Source organism: Prionailurus bengalensis, chromosome A2, assembly GCF_016509475.1.
Source record: "Prionailurus bengalensis isolate Pbe53 chromosome A2, Fcat_Pben_1.1_paternal_pri, whole genome shotgun sequence".
NCBI classification, from domain to species: Eukaryota; Metazoa; Chordata; class Mammalia; order Carnivora; family Felidae; genus Prionailurus; species Prionailurus bengalensis.
Window position 1 is genome coordinate 15,610,383 of NC_057348.1, and position 19,625 is coordinate 15,630,007.

The following is a 19,625-nucleotide window of genomic DNA, read 5'->3' on the forward strand; positions in this document are numbered from 1 at the left end:
TTCGTTCCTCTGGGGAACCAGCAGTGGGAGGGGGCTCTCTCTCAGGGGCAGCCAGAGTGGGAGATTGCTTCTGGTGGTTAGAGAGTCTTTCCTTCCGGGGGCACCTGAGTGGTCCGTCGGTTACGCGTCCAATTCTTGGTTTCGGCTCAGGTCATGAGCTCACGGTTCGTGAGTTCCAGCCTCGCATCGTGCTCTGTGCTGCCAGCGTGGAGCCTGCTTGGGGTTCTCTCGCTCCCTCTTTCTCTGCTTCTGCCCTGCTTTCTCTCCCTCTCTCCCTCTCTTTTTCTCAAAATAAATAAAAAACCTAAAAGAGAAAAAAAAAAAGAATTTTCTTCTGTCTGGCCAGCAAGCAGTCTAATTTAGGATCTGATCCCGTCAGCAGCTGGGACGATCCCGTGAAAACAAAACCAGGTCCTGTCACTCCTGAGCCCAGAAGGAATCCTCATGCCCTTCTTCCCGTTCCTCACTCAGCAAAATCACGTCTGTGTCTGTACTGCAGATGGCTGGCCTACTCTACAGATTCTAAACGACATATTCTCAGAAGCAATGATTGTGTCTTTGATCAGAAAGGGGAATTGACGACGTGCCCCGTCTTAGCCTCTCGGTCGAGCAGCAGACAGGTGCGAAGGCCCCTGGTTTGTGGCGGGGGCTCGGACCCAGTCCCCCCACGTCGTTCCCACGCAAGGCGTGGGGCCGGTTACGGAAGGAGGGCTGTGCCCGGCGCTTTGCCAGCACCATCTCACGTTTCCGGCGGCCCGCAGAGCGCCCAGTATTGTTTTCTGATTCGAAGATGGGGACAGAGCAAGGAGGTCACTCATCCAAGGCCGTGCATGGGGTTAGCTGCAGAATCGAGAGAAGTGTGCTTCCAGACTCTGTGTTTGTCCCAGGGGCAAAGTGTGGGTGGTGATACCTCCCAGCTGGCACGGGAGGGGGAGACCCTCCCCAGCCCGCGGTCTCCTGCTCCTGACTCCCTGGGGCAGCGGGCGGAAGAGAAGGAGCCAGGGCTCTGGAAATTGGAGAGCACCGACATCCCTCCCAGCTTGAAGTTTCCAGCACCTTCGTGTTCTTTTCCTTCTCTGTGACACCCTTTTTCCTTCTTTGGTGAATGCGTATTTAAAGCATCTCTAAATCAGCCTTGTGTTCGTCTAAAATCTTTTTTTTTAAGTGTTTATTTATTTTAAACATTTTTACTGTTTATTTATTTTTGAGAGAGACCGGGTGAGTGGGGGAGGGGCAGAGAGAGAGGGAGACACAGAATCCAAAGCAGGGTCCGGGCTCTGAGCTGTCGGCACAGAGCCCGACGTGGGGCTCGAACTCACGAACCGTGAGATCATGACCTGAGCCGAAGTCGGACACTCAATCGACTGAGCCACCCAGGCGCCCCCAGCCTTGTGTTATAATGAAAAAAGTTTAGGATTTTATTTTGCCTTAAAAAAAAAAAACAAAAGCCTTTTCTTTCTGGTTCCACTTGGATAGCTGTGGCTGTGGCATTGGGCTGTTGTCTGAGGTGGGGGTGTCTCGCTCTGGAGTGAACTTACGTCAGAGCCTCTCTGTGCCTCAGTATCCCTTCTGGACCCAGTGTGCATCCTGCACTCAGCCTTGCTCTGTCGTCTGTGGTTGGGGTGTGGGATGGGATCCTGGTCCAGATAAAAGGACATTAGTGGGACAGTTGGTAAAATTTGTAAGATTTGAATAAGGTCTGTAGATTAATACATATACGCATATCCATATATGTGTATATGCATACATACATGTATATGCAGGTATGGGTTTTATCAGTGTTAATTTTCTGAATTTTGGTGATTGGAATCATGTAAATACTAACATTTGGGAAATCTGGATAAAGGGTATATAGGAAGCTTTTGCAGTACTTAAAAAAATTTTTTTTGTAAGTCTGAAATCACATGAGAAGACCCCGGAAGGTGAACAGTCTTGGGGGTGGCGGGGTGGGTGTGGGGTCAGCAACTCCATGCATAGGCTGGCTGTGAGGCCACAGGGTGCTCTGAGGACTTTGAATTCTTCCCGTAGGTGTCAGAGACTGAGCATTTTTGAGCAGGAATATGATGTGGTGAATACACATTAAATTTAAAACATTCTTTAAAGTCTTAAAAAAAAAATCCCACCACTATTTCTGAATATGAAGGTAACATAGCTTCATTATAGAATGTTTTAAAAAAATGCGTAAGAGCTTAGGAAAAAGGGGTGCGCGGTGGCTCAGCCAGTTAAGCATCCGACTTTTGATTGAGGCTCAGGTCATGATCTCACGGTTCGGGAGTTCGAGCCCCGCGTTGGGCTCTGTGCTGACAGCTCAGAGCCTGGAACCTGCTTCGGATTCTGTGTCTCCCTCTCTCTCTGCCCCTTCCCTGCTCATGCTCTGTCTCTCTCTGTCTCTCAAAATAAAACGTTTAAAAAAATTTTTTTAAATAAAATAAAATAAAAACCACTCATAACCGCTCTTCATAGCGTATCTGCATTGTGTAAATATATTAAAGAAAAAGAAAAGAAAGCAACCTACTACGTACTGGGTGGTGGTCTCCTCTCCCTTTGTTTCATTTAACATTGTATGACGAACATTTTTCACGTCTTAAGATGAATTGGGCAGGACTGTGTTGTCCACCACATGGGGCTATTTAAAATTAAGTTTAAGTTAATCAAGATTAAATGTAAATTAATTAAAATGAAATGAAATTACAGATTCAGTTACTTATGTGTCCTAGCCACATTGCTCAGTAGCTGCCAGAGCTGACATCGTGGACAGTGCGGGTAGAACATTCTCACCACCGCAGAAAAGGCCCTATTGGACGGTGCTGCTCTCGAATAGTTAAAACTTCTAGAATACGTAAAAGTTGCCCAGCGTTTCTTTAGCTCTCCCTCTGCATTTGGGGTTTTATATTCTTTTCTGGTTGGCACGCTTCGGCGTCTTAATAACATTTTCGTGAGCTTGCTTGTTTCTTTCCTAACAGCTTCGTGGAGATGTAATTCACATCCCATAACCCACGCTTTGAAAGTCGACAACTTAGCGGTTTTTAGGATGGTCAGAGTTGGGCAGCCGTCCCCAGTATCTGATTTTAGAACACCTTTATCGCCCCCAAAAGCAAGACCCCACCATTAGCAGATGTCTCCCTGCTCCCACTCCCCCCCATGCCAGGCAGCCCCTAAGCTACTCACCGCCCCTGTGCACGCCCATCTTTGGCTGCATGTTTTTTTTTTTTTTTTTTTTTTGCTTAGGAAAAATCATCTTAAATTGCTGGGTCAAGTGGTGTGAAGGTGAAGGTTTTTTAAGGCTTTGGGTGCGTTGTGCCGCCCTGCCCTCCGGAAGGTGTTGTCCACATGCAGGCTTGCCCCAGCAGCGAACAGAGATGCCCTTCTCTCGGCATGCTGGGCGACCCCGTTGTTCTCATTGCTTTTCCTCTTCGCCGGTGGCCCAGTGCACGTGGCTCCTGACAAGGTAGAGCACGGTTTCCTGTGCTGAGTGGCCGTTACGCGTCAGATCAGATTTGGGAAAGGTTGCTGGGGGGGTGTGCCTTGAACCCTGTGTACCCCTGGGGAGCGGAGGGCAGGGAAGGTTGGAGGCCAGAGAGCGGGGGTGCCCTGGGGCAGGCGCGAACCTGCAGGCAGTCTGGCAAGGCTCGCTCTGGTCTGCAGTGATTGGGAAACTGATGGAAACTTCCTTCCCCACCGCGATGTGGCGAAGCCATCGCTGGTTTTGAGCAGCTTTCGGAGTGAAGAAAGCGGACTGGCGCAATGACCCCGTAGCCCGGAGTGGCCTTAAATACTTCCTTTGTGGCTTGGGGGGAGTTCCCTCCGCCTGACCCTGGAGCTTTGGGGTGCATGGGAGAGAAGGCAGAGGCAGGAGAGGCCCGGGAACCTGGTGGAATGCAGTTGGTTGTGTTACCTGCATCCATGGCTCTTGACCTTGGCTGTTCCCTTAGACTCCTCTGAGGTGCTTTGGCCACGCCCCCAGACTGGCACCAGAGTCTCAGAGGTCATGGTGGGCATCTGCACTGAGCGGCATAGCCAGACTAGAGAAGTGACCGTCTGCATGGGCCAGAGGACCCAGCACCCACTGCCTCTGGGGGTTTTTGTGAGCTTACGTGGGGCCAGGAGGGAGGCTGTTGCCGGGGTCATTGGTCCAGCTCTGCCCCAAAAGCTTGGCCCCTCTTCCAGAACCTGTTGACTCCCAGAGCCATCCAGGTCCACAGGCTGCAACCTTCGGCTGAAGACAAGACCTTGCTCGACTTGTGTCCAGAGTAACTTGTTCAGATGTGCCCCCAGGGAGACCTGCCCCCTCCCTGCCAACCCCCAAGCTTTGATCGGATGCCCTGACCCTTGCCTGGATCCCTTTCCAGCACAGTAGGTGGTTCGTGGCTGTGCGATCCCACCTGACACGCAGCATCCGGGTGGAGTAGAGAGGATGTTCTGTGATGGCCACAGCGGGGTCGGGCGGCTCCCAGACGCGCCCCTTCCTAACTGAGAGAGGGGTACTCACCGGGATGGGACGAGGCCCAGGTGTGAGCTGGGGGGGGTGCCTTCCCCATGGGCTAGCCCGGTGGAGCCTTCTTATTTCAAACCTTATCATAACAACAAAAGGTGCCAACCTGGTCATCACCCGGGTTGGCTGTGCGTTCAGGTAAGGGAAGGCTGCGGGGTCCTCTGTCTGGCTGTCCGTAGGAAGGAGGCAGGAATCCTGTGGCCAAACCTCACGCTAAGGCTGCTTTGCTGGCCTCCTTGTTTGTAAATCCAGCCTCTGCAAGGAGTGGGGAAGGTGCCGTGGCCCTAAACCTGGTTTGTCTTTGGCTGTGGGTGCGCGAGAGATCAGTCAATACCAGTTTGGAATAACCCACTTTGCGTGGAGCACTGCCCAGGCTGGGTGGTGTCTGTATTCGGTCAGTTATCCTGTGTAATTGGTTCTCAAATAGCCTTCCTGGAACTTGTGGACAGGGGCTGGAACGTTCCAGGAGGCAGAGGGAGAGTGGGCTCTGTCCCACCCAGACCAGAGTGGTTTTCCTAGTGTCTGTTATATGTAGTTGAGTTTCCACTGTGTTTTTTTTTGTTTTTTGTTTGTTTCTTTTTTTTTTTTGAGAAAAGTTTCTCCTGCTTTAAGCATTTTGAGAACCACTGCTGTGCACACAGAGAAGCCAGCCTGAATTATGTTTCTCCAGTGCCGGTAACCTGCAGCCAAAACAATGGCAGTGGTGGTAATGGTAATAATAAGATGTCAAATTGCTGTAGTAGTAAAACTTGTTTGTTTCCTTCTGGAGAGTTGGAAAGCTCTTAGGAAGGCCTGTTTTATTGCTTTGGCTTCTTAAGGACATTACGATCCGTCATAGCATTAGTAGGGGTTGTCGCTGGTGCCCGGTTTTTCCGCTAATCACCTGGAAGACCGGAGAGAAAGCTCTGGACGAGGGCTCAGTCGGTTAAGCATCTGATTCTCGGTTTCGGCTCAGGTCACCATCTCGTGGTTCGTGAGTTCAAGCCCCACGTCGGGCTCTGTGCTGGCAGCACGGAGCCTGCTGGGGATTCTCTCTTTTCCCTTCTCTCTCTGCCCCTCCCCCCCCCCCAAATAAATAAATAAACTTAAAAAATTAAAAAAAAAAGAGAGAAAGCTCTGGACAACCGCCCAAGGCCCTGGCCCGCCCACTATGGCCTCCCGGATGACAGCCCGGCTAGCCTGGGAGGGGCAGATCCTGTGTCGAGGTAGGGGCCCTGTCTTCCAGGAGGTTCTGGCGGGGGAGTGGCCCAGGACGTCTGAGCCACATGGGTCCGTGACCGTCTTGGAGCCTCCATGGAGGAAACCTTGGCCCCTTGCAGCCCCTGGTGAATCCTGCCTCCTACCTTCGGTGTGCAGAGTATCCTCCTTCTCCAACACCACACACACCTCCTGGGTCAGAACTTCACTTCCTGTCACTTCCCATGTCCCAGGGGGCCCTCCCGGGAGTTTCCCTGCGTCCTGTCCCCGCCTCCGGGCCCTGCTGGCTCGTTGCGGCCCATTAATCATCCCACAGTTGTGCGCGTGTCTCTGGCTTTCCTGTCTCTGCGCCTTCTCTTCCCTTTTCCTGAACCTGGCTCACCCTCCCCTCCCCTCCCCTGCCTCTGCCGTTTGAATGCACTCAGCGTTTATCTGGCACCTGCCGTGTATGGGGCACTCTGCTGTCCTTGTGTTTGTGGGGATGCTAAAGTAGAAAGCCAGGCCTCTGCCCTCAGCAGGCTTATTTTCCAATAGGTAAGCCCTACCTGGGCCACAGGCCGCAACAGACGGGCGGATGAAGTGCTTGAATAATCCTCGGGGGCTCTTTGCCTCCCGTTGTACATCATTTAAAACAGGAAACTGTCCCTAGTCCTTGCCCTTTCCTGTGGGAATATTATGATCTTTAAAAGCATCCCATACAGCCACTTTGGAAGACAGTTGGATGGTTGTTTTGGTTTTTTTTTTTAAACCAAACTAAACATACCCTTACCATACAACCCAACAGTCTTGCCCCATGGTATTTCTCCAAATGAACTGAAACTTACGTCCACGCCAGCATCCGCTACGTGAATATCAATAGCAGCTGTATTCGTAATTGGCCAAGCTTGAAGGCGACCCAGACGTCCTTCAGGGGGTGAACGGACGGTCCATCCTTGGCCCTTGGAAGGATGGAGGTCCCTGGAACTGTGGTCCATCCAGACAATGGAATCTTATTCGGCGCTGAACAGAAATGAGCTATCAAACCGTGGGAAAACATGGAGGAATCGTAAATGCGTATTACCGAGCAAGAGATACCGATCTGAAAAGGCTACATACCGTACGATTCCACTCCCACGACGTTCTGGAGAAGTGAAACTATGGGGGCAGTGAGAAGATCGGTGGCTGCCAGGGGTTGGGGGAGGGAGGGAGCACTAGGTGGAACACGGAAGATGTTTAGGGCAGTGAGACTCTCCTGTATGATGCTGTAATGGTGGTTACGTGTCATTCTCCTTTTGTCCAAACCCACTGGGTGGTCAACACCTCTGTAAACTACAGACTTTGGGTGATGATGTGTCAGCGTAGGTCCATCAGTTGGAACCAATGTAGCGCTGTGGTGGGGGGATAGTGATAGTGGGGGAGGCCGAGCATGCGCGTGGGGCAAGAAAATACGGAGACTCTCTGTACCTTCTGCTCAATTTTATTTTTATTTTTATTAAAAAAAAAAGTTTTAATGTTTACTTATGTTTGAGAGAGAGAGACAGACAGAGCGTGAGCAGGGGAGGGGCAGAGAGGGAGACACAGAATCGGAAGCAGGCTCCAGGCCCTGAGCTGTCAGCACAGAGCCCAGTGCAGGGTTCGAACCCACGAATCGGGAGATCATGACCTGAGCCGAAGTCGGACGCTTAACCAACTGAGCCTCCCAGGCGCGCCCCCTTCTGCTCAATTTTTTTTAATTTATTTTTTTTATTTAAATTTTTTTTTTCAACGTTTATTTATTTTTGGGACAGAGAGAGACAGAGCATGAACGGGGGAGGGGCAGAGAGCAAGGGAGACACAGAATCGGAAACAGGCTCCAGGCTCTGAGCCATCAGCCCAGAGCCCGACGCGGGGCTCGAACTCCCGGACCGCGAGATCGTGACCTGGCTGAAGTCGGACGCTTAACCGACTGCGCCACCCAGGCGCCCCCCTTCTGCTCAATTTTAATGTGAACCTAAAACTGGTCTCACAAATAAATTCTATTAACAAAAGTGCCAGAAGCAAATAAGCCAAACTGACAAATGTCATGTTAAAAAAAAAATCACCCCGATCTATTGGTTTTTTTTTTTTAAGATTTGTTTTAGGTTTATTTATTTTGAGAGAGGGCAAGCATGAGCGGGGGAGGGGCAGAGAGAGAGGAGAGAGAGAGAGAAGAGAGAGAGAGAGAATCCCAAGCAGGCTCCATACTGCCAGCACAGAGCTGACTCTGGGCTTGAACCCACGAACTGTGAGACCATGACCTGAGATGAAACCAAGAGTCAGACGCTTAACCGACTGAGCCCCCCGGGCGTCCCCAGGGTGGTGATTCTTGAGAGACGGGAAGGAAATGAGACGAGCCCTCTGGTTGTTGCAGCGTGCTAGCTTGAGAGAGTGTCCACACTGCACACAGGGAGGGAGAAGTTGAGGCAGAGCCCGGTGAACTCTGTGTGTTGAAATGCAGCTGACAGGGGCGCCTGGGTGGCGCAGTCGGTTAAGTGTCCGACTTCAGCCAGGTCACGATCTCGCGGTCCGTGAGTTCAAGCCCCGCGTCGGGCTCTGGGCTGATGGCTCAGAGCCTGGAGCCTGTTTCCGATTCTGTGTCTCCCTCTCTCTCTGCCCCTCGCCCGTTCATGCTCTGTCTCTCTCTGTCCCAAAAATAAATAAACGTTGAAAAAAAAAATTTTTTTAAAAAAAGAAATGCAGCTGACAGTCTGAGGAGACAAAGGCAGCGACAGTTGATAGGACTCTAGCAAAATCTTTACCAGGCGTGTGTCTGATAAAGGGCTCATAGCCCCATTATAAAGGGAATCCTCACAGCTCAACAAAAAGAAGAAAAATGGGCCAAAGATTAGGACAGAGCCTTCACCAGAGAAGGTGCAGGATGGTAAGTCAACACACGGGGAGGTGCTCAGGTACGACACCGTTAGTCAGTAGGGAAAAGAAACTGAAACCACAAGGAGACAGCACTATGGACCTCTTCGAATGGATGAAATTAAAAAGACTGTCATTCCAAGTGTTGGCAAGGATGCAGAGAAATTAGAACTCTAACAAGCTGCTGGTGGGGCTGTAAGATGTTAGAATTTCTCTGGAAAACAGTCTGGCGTCTTCTTAAGAGGTTAAACATACGCTTATCGTAAGACCCAGCCGTTCCACTCCTAGGTCTTTCTTTACCCGAGAAAAAAAGGAAATACATTTCTATACAGACACTTGTATACAAGCAACTTTTTTTGTTTTTTTGTTTTTTTTTTTTAATTTTTTTTTCAACGTTTTTATTTATTTTTGGGACAGAGAGAGACAGAGCATGAACAGGGGAGGGGCAGAGAGAGAGGGAGACACAGAATCGGAAACAGGCTTCAGGCTCTGAGCGGTCAGCACAGAGCCCGACGCGGGGCTCGAACTCACGGACCGCGAGATCGTGACCTGGCTGAAGTCGGACGCTTAACCGACTGCGCCACCCAGGCGCCCCTAAGCAGCTTTTTTTGTAACAGCCCCCAACTGGAGACGCCACAGACCTCTGTCATCAGGGGAGCGGATAAACAGGCCGTGGTATATCCAGGCAATGGAATACTGCTCAGTGCCGAGAAAGAATGAACTCTTCGTGTGACGACACGGGTGAATCTCAAAATAATTATGCCGAGTGAAGAAAACTGGGTAAGAAGAGAGTACATATTCTAGAGTCCACTTGTAGAACCTCTAGAAAACACAAACTGAGGGGCGCCTGGGTGGCTCAGTCGGTTAAGTGGCCGACTTCGGCTCAGGTCATGATCTCGCGGTCCGTAAGTTCGAGCCCCGTGTCGGGCTCTGTGCTGACAGCTCGGAGCCTGGAGCCCGCTTCGGACTCTGTGTCTCCCTCTCTCTCTGCCCCCTCCCCACCCCCCACTCGCACTCAGTCTCTCTCTGTCTCTCAAAAAGAAACATTAAAAAATTTTTTATAAATCTTATCAACTTGTACACTTCAGGTGTGTGACATTTATTATATGTAACCGCCACCTCCTGAAAGCTGTTTTCAAAGAGGTCCCTCCGGCCATGGTTTGGGGAACGGGTTTCAGGCAGTAAAGTCTAACTGCAGGGGGAGAAATGCATATCCCTTCCTCTCTTCTAAACATTTGGTTCCTTCTTTCCCTCCCTTTCTTCCTGGTTGACGCGCTCAGATGACGATAGTGACACGTGATGACATTTTCTTTTGTTGTTGTTGTTGTTGTTGGACATTTCTCTAAAATCCTATAGCTGAGGGGCCACGTGAAAGCAGAGGGGTCTGGTGGCCTTTCTTCTTGCTGAGCCCTGCTTTGTAAGAACTCACTTGCGTTTCTTCCCTCTACCTGCTGCCACTCATACTCGTGACGCCGGGACATCAGGTCTGGGGGCCCTTCCCACCCCGACCCGCTGGCCGTCGCAAGATTCCGTTCAATTCTGACACCATCTACCTGTCGGTAATAAATCCGAGTCCCCACGGCCCCCTCCTCAGGTTTGATCATTCGCTAGCACAGCTCACAGAACTCAGGGAAGCATGCCCGCCAGTTTATTTTATAATAACGTGCATGATAAAGGATACGGATGAACAGTGGGGTGAAGGGATACTTAAGGCGGGGTCCGGGAGGGGCCCGAGCCCAGGAGCCCCTGCCCTGTGGAGTCAGCCCAGAAGCTCTCTGAACCCCGTGCTTTGGGGATTTTTATGGCAGCTTCATGTAGGCAGGATGGATCGTTAACTCGTTTTCCAGCCCCTCTCTCCTCTCTGAAGGATGGGGCTGGGGCAGAACGTTCCGAGCTTCTTATCACGGCTCGGTCTTTCCAGTGACCAGCCCCCATCCAGGAGCCCACCGAGAGTTGCCTGGTTAGAACAAAAGACGTTCCCGCCGCCTAAGAAACTCCAAGGGATTTGGGAGCCCTGTGTCAGGAACTGGGGTCATAGACCCAATGTTAGAAGGAACGGGGACAGAGACCAGTATATATATATAATATATATATATATTATATATATATATAAAATATATATACGTATATATATGTTATATATATACGTATATATATTATATATACGTATACATATGTATATATATATGATTTATATATATGATTTATATATATATGATTTATATATATGATTTATATATATTATATATGTATATAATAATAATATAATATAATAATAATATATATAATATAATATTATATATATTATTATATATAATATAATATAATATTATATTATATAATATAATATAATATATAATAATAATATATATAATATATAATAATAATAATATAATAATCAGATATATATGTATATCTGATTTCATGAGCTGGAGCCTGTCCCCAGCCCTGCGCACTTAGTGAACTCACAGTGCAGGACCGTAGGTGGGATTGGTCAGCTCAGCTATCAGAGGTGGCAGATTCTGGTTCCCCGCATCCCTGGGTGACGGCTCCCTGAGGACTGTCACCTTGCTCACTGTCATCTTGCCGGCATCTAGCGGGAGCCTGGTTCTGAGTGAGTGACAGAGAAGTATCTGTGGGCTGAATGCTTCGGTGGCAGTGTCCCTCCAGGAGGGCAGGAGGAGCTAAGTGAGGGTCTGCATTGCAAAGGGAGGCGGCGGGGGGTGGGGGTGGGGGGGCTGTGGCTGGGGTCCCAGACGGGAAGACAGCCTGTGCACTTGGGGATAGGGCAGAATGAGTGGTGGGCCAGGGTGGTCAGTGGGAGCTCCGGGGCCGGGCTGGGCTTGGGGCCGCATCCCTGAGCATGTGGTTTGTTGAGGGTGAGGAAGGAGCCCTCTTTTTTTCTGAGTGTGGCAGGAACCCCCACAGCCTCCAACGCGGCAGGGATAATGGGACCTTTGAGTTAGAACGTGGGCTCGTGTCACATCTCCCAGACCGTGTGCTCTTCTGCAAGTTACAGCACTTTTCTAGAACTTGGCTTTGAGAAAGGGATGAAAACTCCCAGCGCAGGGTCTGGTAGGTACATTATTCCCTAGAATATGAAATTTACTTTTTTGCCCCTCGCAAAGGAAGACTAGATCTATTTCCTGCCCATGAAGTACTTTTTTATTTTCTTTTTTTCTCCCCCTCTCTTTCTTTTTACATTTTCTTTATTTTTGAGAGAGAGCGAGCAGGGAGAGGAACAGAGGGAGGGGGCAGAGGATCCAAAGCAGGCTCTGTGCTGACAGCAGTGAGCCCGATGTGGGGCTCCAACTCACCAACCGGGAGATCATGAGCTGAGCCGAGGTCAGCGCTCACCCAGCTGAGCCACCCAGGCGCCCCCGTGAAGTACTTTTCTGTGCATTTACCACAAGGCACGAGGATGAAATGCTTTCCCACCTACCTGGCTTCTTATGGGCTCTTCCTCGCTCTGTGACCGACGGCTTGGAGCATCAACGCCTTCCTTCCTTGCTTTGTGTCGGTGCTGGATGATCCGAGTGGTGGGATCCGAGCCCGGAGGATGCGGGCTGCTGGAGTAAGAGAAAGTTCCCGGGAAGCAGAAGTCAGTAGGTCAGAGCCCTCGGGCGAAGAGGAAACCAGAGGAGAGCGTTGCTGTGCCGGCTACGGGGAGCGAGAAAGACCCGAGCCGCCGTGCTAAAGTAGCAGGAAACCCCCGGGTGGCCCGTGCACCTGTTCTTGTCCACTCGATGACGCTGTCCTCCTGCCATTGGCTTTACGAGCGGGGGTGGGAGAGGGCATCTGATCCCATTCCCCAGATCCAAACAAGATGAGCGCACGTCCTCGATGGGAGGCTGGCCTCTTCCCGCGTCCGCCCCGTGCACAGATAGAAGGGCTGCCCACACCTCTGCGTCTCACCCTCCTCCGCTCTCTGCATCGCTACGGCGGCTTAAGCCACGAGGTCACCGTGGTTAACGGGGAAGAAGTGATGCCGCCTCGGCCGTGGTTTTGTTCCGTGTTTGTGAACAGAGTTATAGTCCCGGGGCTTTGACCCTTCCATCCGGTTCGTGGATGGTCTGCTTTGACTGTGCTTTCGCGGCTGCCTGACGCGCCAGCCTTTGTTGCTTGTCGTAGCGAGCTCCGGTCAGGTCGGTCAGCGGGCTTGGGACACTTGTCTGGAAGTGGATCGCGGGAATACCGAGTAGTATAGTTAATACCATCCCGTGGCCTGATATTTGATGGGTTTTTTTTTTAGAGAGCGTTTCTTCTTCAGGATCACATTTGCTGAAGATGGACGGGAAGGGCACTGGGGAGTTTGCGAGGGTGTTGGAAATATTCTGTATCTTGGCCGGGGCTTGCCTGATGTAGGTCATTTGTCAAAACTCATCGGATGGTAGACTTTCCGTTTGTGCATTTCGCCGTTTGTGAATTTTCTCTTAAAAAAAAAAAAAAAACAACTGTCAGCAAATAATGAAGTCTTCTTTTTTTTTTTTCAACATTTATTTATTTTTGGGACAGAGAGAGACAGAGCATGAACGGGGGAGGGGCAGAGAGAGAGGGAGACACAGAATCGGAAACAGGCTCCAGGCTCTGAGCCATCAGCCCAGAGCCTGACGCGGGGCTCGAACTCACGGACCGTGAGATCGTGACCTGGCTGAAGTCGGACGCTTAACCGACTGCACCACCCAGGCACCCCCCAGATATGTTTTTTTTTTTTTTTTTTTTAATTTTTTTTTTCAACATTTATTTATTTTTGGGACAGAGAGAGACAGAGCATGAACAGGGGAGGGGCAGAGAGAGAGGGAGACACAGAATCAGAAACAGGCTCCAGACTTCGAGCCATCAGCCCAGAGCCTGACGCGGGGCTTGAACTCACGGACCGCGAGATCGTGACCTGGCTGAAGTCGGACGCCCAACCGACTGCGCCACCCAGGCGCCCCAAGCAACCCCTCTTTGTATTTTGGCATATTTACTCCCTGAATTTTTGTTTTAATTTCATGCATCATTTACATAACTGTGATGTTTTTCATTTGACTGCAATGAAGTTCTTTGAAAAGGAAGCCCCAGCGACTCCTTTATGTGGACTGGCCCAGAGCCTGGGCTACAGCCGCAGAGATTCTGGGTTGGTCTAGACAGAGAGACTTCCCGCTTACTCACAGAGTACGATCCTGGGACGACTGGAACTTCTTAAAGAGCCCGTTTGACGTGGAAGCAACTTTTTGCTGAACACAGTAGCGTTATTGCATCCTTGTTACGTGTGTGCCTGGCATTGAACGTCTGCCAAGTGGAGGGTGCTGTACCAGGTACTCTTGGCGTGTCCTCTCCCCGTAAACCTGCCAGGGGCTGCCATCATCCCACCCTACGGGTGAAACCCCAGACGGTGGGGAGTTCAAATGATCTGCCCTAGTCACATAGTGCATGGATTGTGGGGTTCTAGTTGGGGAGCGGGCTCGATAGACAGCTTTGTAGCTGAGGCAGGACCAACTCCAGTGAACTTGGTGGTTTGCAGAGCGGCCTTTACGGCCGTCGGCCACTCCTGGGAACATGCAGGTGTTCCTCATTGAGAAGTGATGCTCCCAGAAGTTTCCAGGTTAACTCACGCCCCGTGGGAATCGAGTGGGCGGGGAGGCTAAAGGTTAGAGGCTAATTTCTGTTTCATCACGTTGCCGTCAGAGCCGGAGAGGGGAGAGGGAGGGAGGCCTGGGGACTTGAAGGGGCAAAGGGTGGGTGTAGGGTGCCCGGCAGGGGAGCCTGTGAGCAAAGGCTGAGAGCTGGGACCCTGGAGGGAGCTTGTTTGGAGGTGAGGGGCAGGGAAGGGCCATGGCCTTGCAGCCTGCCAGACGTGGGGCTGGGGGCCTGATATGTCTGCAAAAAGTGAGGCTCATCAGGGCACCTGGGTGACTCAGTAGTGTCTGACTCATGATTTCAGCTCAGGTCATGATCTCACAGTTCGTAAGTTCGAGCCCCACGCCGGCCTCTGTGCCGGCAGAGCCTGCTTGGGATTCTCTGTCTCTTTCTCAAAATACATGAATATACTTAAAAAAAAAAAGTGAGGATTGTCAACCCTAGTTGGTTCCCATTGAGAATTGAAGGAAAGGATTTTGTTGAAATCGCCCGACCCGCGTGCTTGGCAGGTTATGATCATGGTGCGGTGTTTTTGGATGCATCTGATAAACAGTGGGGGCCTTTGAAAGCTTTGGGCTGGGGCGTAGATCGGCAAAGCAGAGATTTTTCTGAATATCAGCACGCCATTATGGAGGTCGGCATGGGGCTCGGGAGTGGGGTTCTGAAGGCCAGCTCCTGGAGTTGAAAAGCTGATGGAGAGAGAGAGAGAGAGAGAGAGAGAGAGAGAGAGAGAGAGAGAGCACGATCTCAAGGGAGTAATCCACTGGATTTGGTGATGGTCCGGTTATGGGGAGGGACAGGCATCTCGCTTTGTTCATTGGCTTTTCTATGACTCAGTTTACTCTGTCTCTCGCCCCGACTCACTGGCGTGTTCTTACTTTGCAGGAGCCTGTGTGAAATGCAGCAAAGGGGTGTTCGGGGCCGGCCAGGCCTGCCAGGCCATGGGGAACCTCTACCACGATGCGTGCTTCACCTGTGCGGCCTGCAGTAAGTGTGGGGCACGTGGGGGGACAGGGACCATGGGGACCAAGAAAGGGAGGACAGGGGAGAGCATCCATCCTCGAGACACTTGACCCAGGCCTTCCACAGTGCCACAGAAAGGCAGGTCGGGGGCCTCGGGAGCCCCCAGCCCAGGGCCCATCGGAGGGAGGAGACGTGCCAACGATTGCCCGGGGCCGGCCTTGGGGAAGCGATAAGTGGGTTCCAAGCAACCTGTGATAACGTCAGGTTTGTAACGCCTATCAGAGGTCTCAGAAGGGTTGGGGGGGAAAGCGTTGGGATCCTCCATCATCTGCCCCATTGTCCGTCACCTCCCCCACCGTGGGACCAGCCCATCGAAAGTCCGTCAGTTACTCCAGTGGGAGGCGGGGCCCTTTTATAATGCTGGGACCCCACTCTTTGATTTGGAGGCTCCTCTGTGGGTGTGAAGTGTGAGCGTGTGCATGAATGCCCGTGTGTGCACCAAGGCGTCAGTGCCTGTGAGCGCACACGCCTAAAGGCCTCTCCACTCCGTACACGCAAATTAGGAGACCAGGCCTGTGCTCAGCCCCGCGGACCGCTCATTGGGTTGATGGCAAGCGCAGTGGAAGATTCTAGCCCATTCGGGATGTTTGCCAAGTCTGACCAGATCAGGAATTGTGCTTGTTTTATGGTCTCTACCGAAGGTTAATTTTGAGGAGGATTTTTTAGAAAACGCCCCGCTGATGTTCTCTGGTCCTATGCTGAGGCTAGCGGCTATCAATGACAAGGAAACAGTACGATAAAGCCGGAGCGTCTGGGACAAAGGGGTCTTGTTATCTGGCCCAGTGGTTCTCAATCCTGGCTCTTCACTAGAATTCCCTAGGAGATTTTCTTTCTTTTTCTTTTTTTTAAAGTTTATTTATTTATTTTTGAGAGAGAGAGAAAGATAGCGAGCACACAGGGGAGGGGCAGGGAGAAAGGAGAGAGAATCCCAAAAAGGCTCCATGATGCCAGCCCAGAGCCTGATGGGGGGCTCAAACTCATGAACCATGAGATCATGACCTGACCTGAGATCAAGAGTTGGATTGAGCCACCCAGGTGCCCCTCCCCTAGGGGCTTAAAAATTTTTTTTCTTTAATGTTTATTTGTTTTTGAGAGAAAGAGAGAGAGAGAATGAGCCAGGGAGGGGCAGAGAGAGGGGGAGACACAGAATCCAAAACAGGCTCCAGGCTCTGAGCTGTCAGCCCAGAGCCTGACGTGGGGCCCGAACCCATGAACTGTGAGACCCTGTCCTGAGTCGAGATCGAGAATCTGACACTTCACCGACTGAGGCACCCAGGCGCCCCTCCCCAGGGGATTTTAAAAGCCACTGATGCACCAGTCCCATGCTGACCAGCAAAATCAGGAGCCGTGGGGGTGGAGTTTCTAGAATGGGCAAGAGTGCTCTTCCTGTCTCCTCAGGCGACTCCAGGGTGTGGTCAGGCCTGAGTGTCTGGATTAGTGCCAGCCGAGAAAGGAGGGAGAGAGATTTGCTCTTGGCTGGTTTGCGGCACCCTGAGAGCCTCCTGCTTCCCAGCCTAAAGTCAGCCAGCTGGGTACGGACCCGGCTCCCAGCCTGCCAAGCTGTGATGATGGCTAGGCATACGCCCGGGTTCGAAACCTCGTACGTGCGTCCTCACTGCAATTTCCCATAAGACGCGTGCCGGAGAGGCCACGGTTTGTGTGTTGATGAGTATTCCCCTTTGCGGGGAAAACGTGAAAGCCTTGGAGGTGAGTCGGAATTCTGCGGAGCATCCGCAGTGGAAATGTGGGCGTCGTCCGGGGATCGGTTTCCCTGGGCCCCTGGCTTCTCCTTGTCTTTGAGCCACACCACACCGTGTAAGTTGTAGAATCCTGGTGGCGACCACGCTTCTTGTCCCTAACGATGCAGACTGTGTCTGGTGGAGGGTCCAATTGCCGGTCGCCCTGTGGAGGTTGGTTTCCCTTCTGCTGGAGCGAGTGTATTTCAGGACTTCTGATGGCCACGTAGCCCGAGTTCTCTGTGCTATCTCAGATGTAACGTCTTCCTGCTGTCTGCGTTAACTGATCAGTTAAATTAAATCTTTGGCCATGTGTTTGGGTCTTATCTGTACAAGAGTTGGGATCCTGCCTCTTGCTAAAAAAATTATCTTTGGGGCGCCTGAGTGACTCAGTCGGTTGAGCATCCGACTTCGGCTCGGGTCATGATCTCGCGGTTCGTGGGTTCGAGCCCCGCGTCGGGCTCTGTGCTGACAGCTCGGAGCCTGGAGCCTGCTTCGGATTCTGTGCCTCCCTCTCTCTCTTTGCCAGTCCCCTGCTTGTGCACTCACTCACTCTCTCTCTCTCAAAAATAAATAAACATAAAAAAAAATTATCTTTGCCTTTTGGCTCCTACAACTGGTTCTCAATATTTGCTGTTTTCCGGGGAAAAAAGAAAATATTAAGTGGAAGCTGTCTTTCATCTCAAGCAATTGCCATTTGAACAAAGAAAGGTTCTCGGGGGTCAGGGGTGGGCACCGAAAAGTCAGTGGGTGCCACTTGTGGCTGCCTGACCACCTGTCGGTTCCATGACGGGTTGAATTTATCGTCAAATGATAGCAGGAGCAAACACTTCAGGCAAACACAGCTGGTTGGGGATTTTCTTGGTGTAGCCTCTAAGGCCCTTGTGGTCTGCTCTCTGGCTTAATGCTTCCCGTAATTTATTACAAACTGAACTCTCTTTTCTACTTCCTTCTCCCTGATCACACTGCCCCCTAGGTCTGCTCTCCCCACTCACTTCATACATGTAAGTTCTGTCCAGCCGTTAGAGCAGCCAGCTCAAAGGCTGCCTCTTCCAGGAAGTCTTCCCCGTTCCCCTAGCAGGAAGAAACCGTCCTCCCCCCCCACCCCCCTTGAACTTGAACTTGGCATGCCCTGCTTTCTGACTGGTGCTGTCCTGTAGACTGTGAGGTCACTCTCTGTGACTTTGGAGCCGGCAGGCCAGGCCCTGGAACAGAGTCGTTGAAGAGGTGAGGACAGGACTCCTTCAGAAAGCGAGTGCCACACATTCCTGTTGGCCAAGGGCCTGCACGCTCCTGTGGTGCGTGAACAGACAGCTTCCCCCGCGCCCGCCGGGAGCGGTTGGAGACCCAGGCACGCGTCTGAGCGGCGTCTCTTGGGCACTAGAGGTGATTTGCCCTTGTGCGGTTGACTTATTGCCGCCCTGTGACTATTTTCAGCAGCAGGAGGCATCTGGGTGCTCTGTTTCCTGGCCCTGCCGGTCCTCGGGTGCATCTCTGGGAACACCGGCCCTGCTCAGATGGCTCGGCTGGGGCCGGGGCCGGGCCCAGTCCCCCACCCCGTCGCTGGTAGAAGAGAACATGGGGGCCCAGAGAGGGGAAGAGAATTTCTCAAGATTGAAGACCTACCAACAGAGCTGGCACCGGAATCCAGGGCTCCTGGATCTTTCTTTTTTTTTTTTAATTTTTTTTTTCAACGTTTATTTATTTTTGGGACAGAGAGAGACAGAGCATGAACGGGGGAGGGGCAGAGAGAGAGGGAGACACAGAATCGGAAACAGGCTCCAGGCTCCGAGCCATCAGCCCAGAGCCTGACGCGGGGCTCGAACTCACGGAGCGCGAGATCGTGACCTGGCTGAAGTCGGACGCTTAACCGACTGCGCCACCCAGGCGCCCCCAGGGCTCCTGGATCTAATTAGCTTTGCATATCCCACTTTCTCTGGTCGGTTAGTGTATATGTTAGTGAGTATATAGGTGTGTGTTTTCTGTCTTCCCATTCCATTATGAAGACGATCTAGCTTGGGGCGCCTGGGTGGCTCATTTGGGTAAGCATCCCACTCTTTTTTTTTTTAATTTTGAGAGAGACAGACATTGTGAGTGGGGGAGGGGCAGAGAGCGAGAGCGAGAGAGCGAGCGAGCGAGAGAGGGAGAATTCCAAGCAGGCTCCATACTGTCAGCACAGAGCCCGATGCGGGGCTTGAACTCACGAAACCGTGAGATCATGATCTGAAACTGAGTCGGACGCTTAACTGACTGAGCCACCCAGGCACTCGCCCCGCCCCGCCCCCCCCCCCCCCCCCCCCCGAGAATTTCAAGGGCAGAGACCTGGGTGTGTGATTCTAGCATAGGTGTTTTTACTCGTATGTTTTCCCTTCCAGGTTTTGCCCAGAGGTATACCCGGCTTGTAGACCTGTGATCATAGCATATAAGTCAGGTTCTGTCCTTTGTGGTCGAACGTGCCGTGGACCCATCCGCGTCTCTGCAGTCTGGATCATGATGATTTTAACAGTCGCAGAGCAATCGGCTGCGTTGTGCTGGAGGTCTATGGCACTCAGCTCGTGTGGGGTTCGCCGGTTGTTCCGCAGAGCCCGCCCCCTGCCTGCACCCCCTTTTTCCTCTGCTGAATTGTTTCCTTGGTGTCCTGCCCAGAAGCAAGCATTCAGGGTGCGGCGTGTGGACCTTTGTGCGGTCTG

At 51.7% G+C, this 19,625-nt stretch overlaps 1 protein-coding gene across 1 annotated transcript in view; it reads left to right on the plus strand.

Annotated features, from left to right (window-relative positions):
* Positions 1–19,625, plus strand: part of LIMD1 (LIM domain containing 1) — a 71,241-nt gene that overhangs the window by 16,888 nt on the left and 34,728 nt on the right. Inside the window, exon 2 of the mRNA XM_043587213.1 lies at positions 15,062–15,163. Coding sequence (XP_043443148.1) covers positions 15,062–15,163 — 102 coding nt within the window. The remainder of the gene's footprint in view (positions 1–15,061; positions 15,164–19,625) is intronic.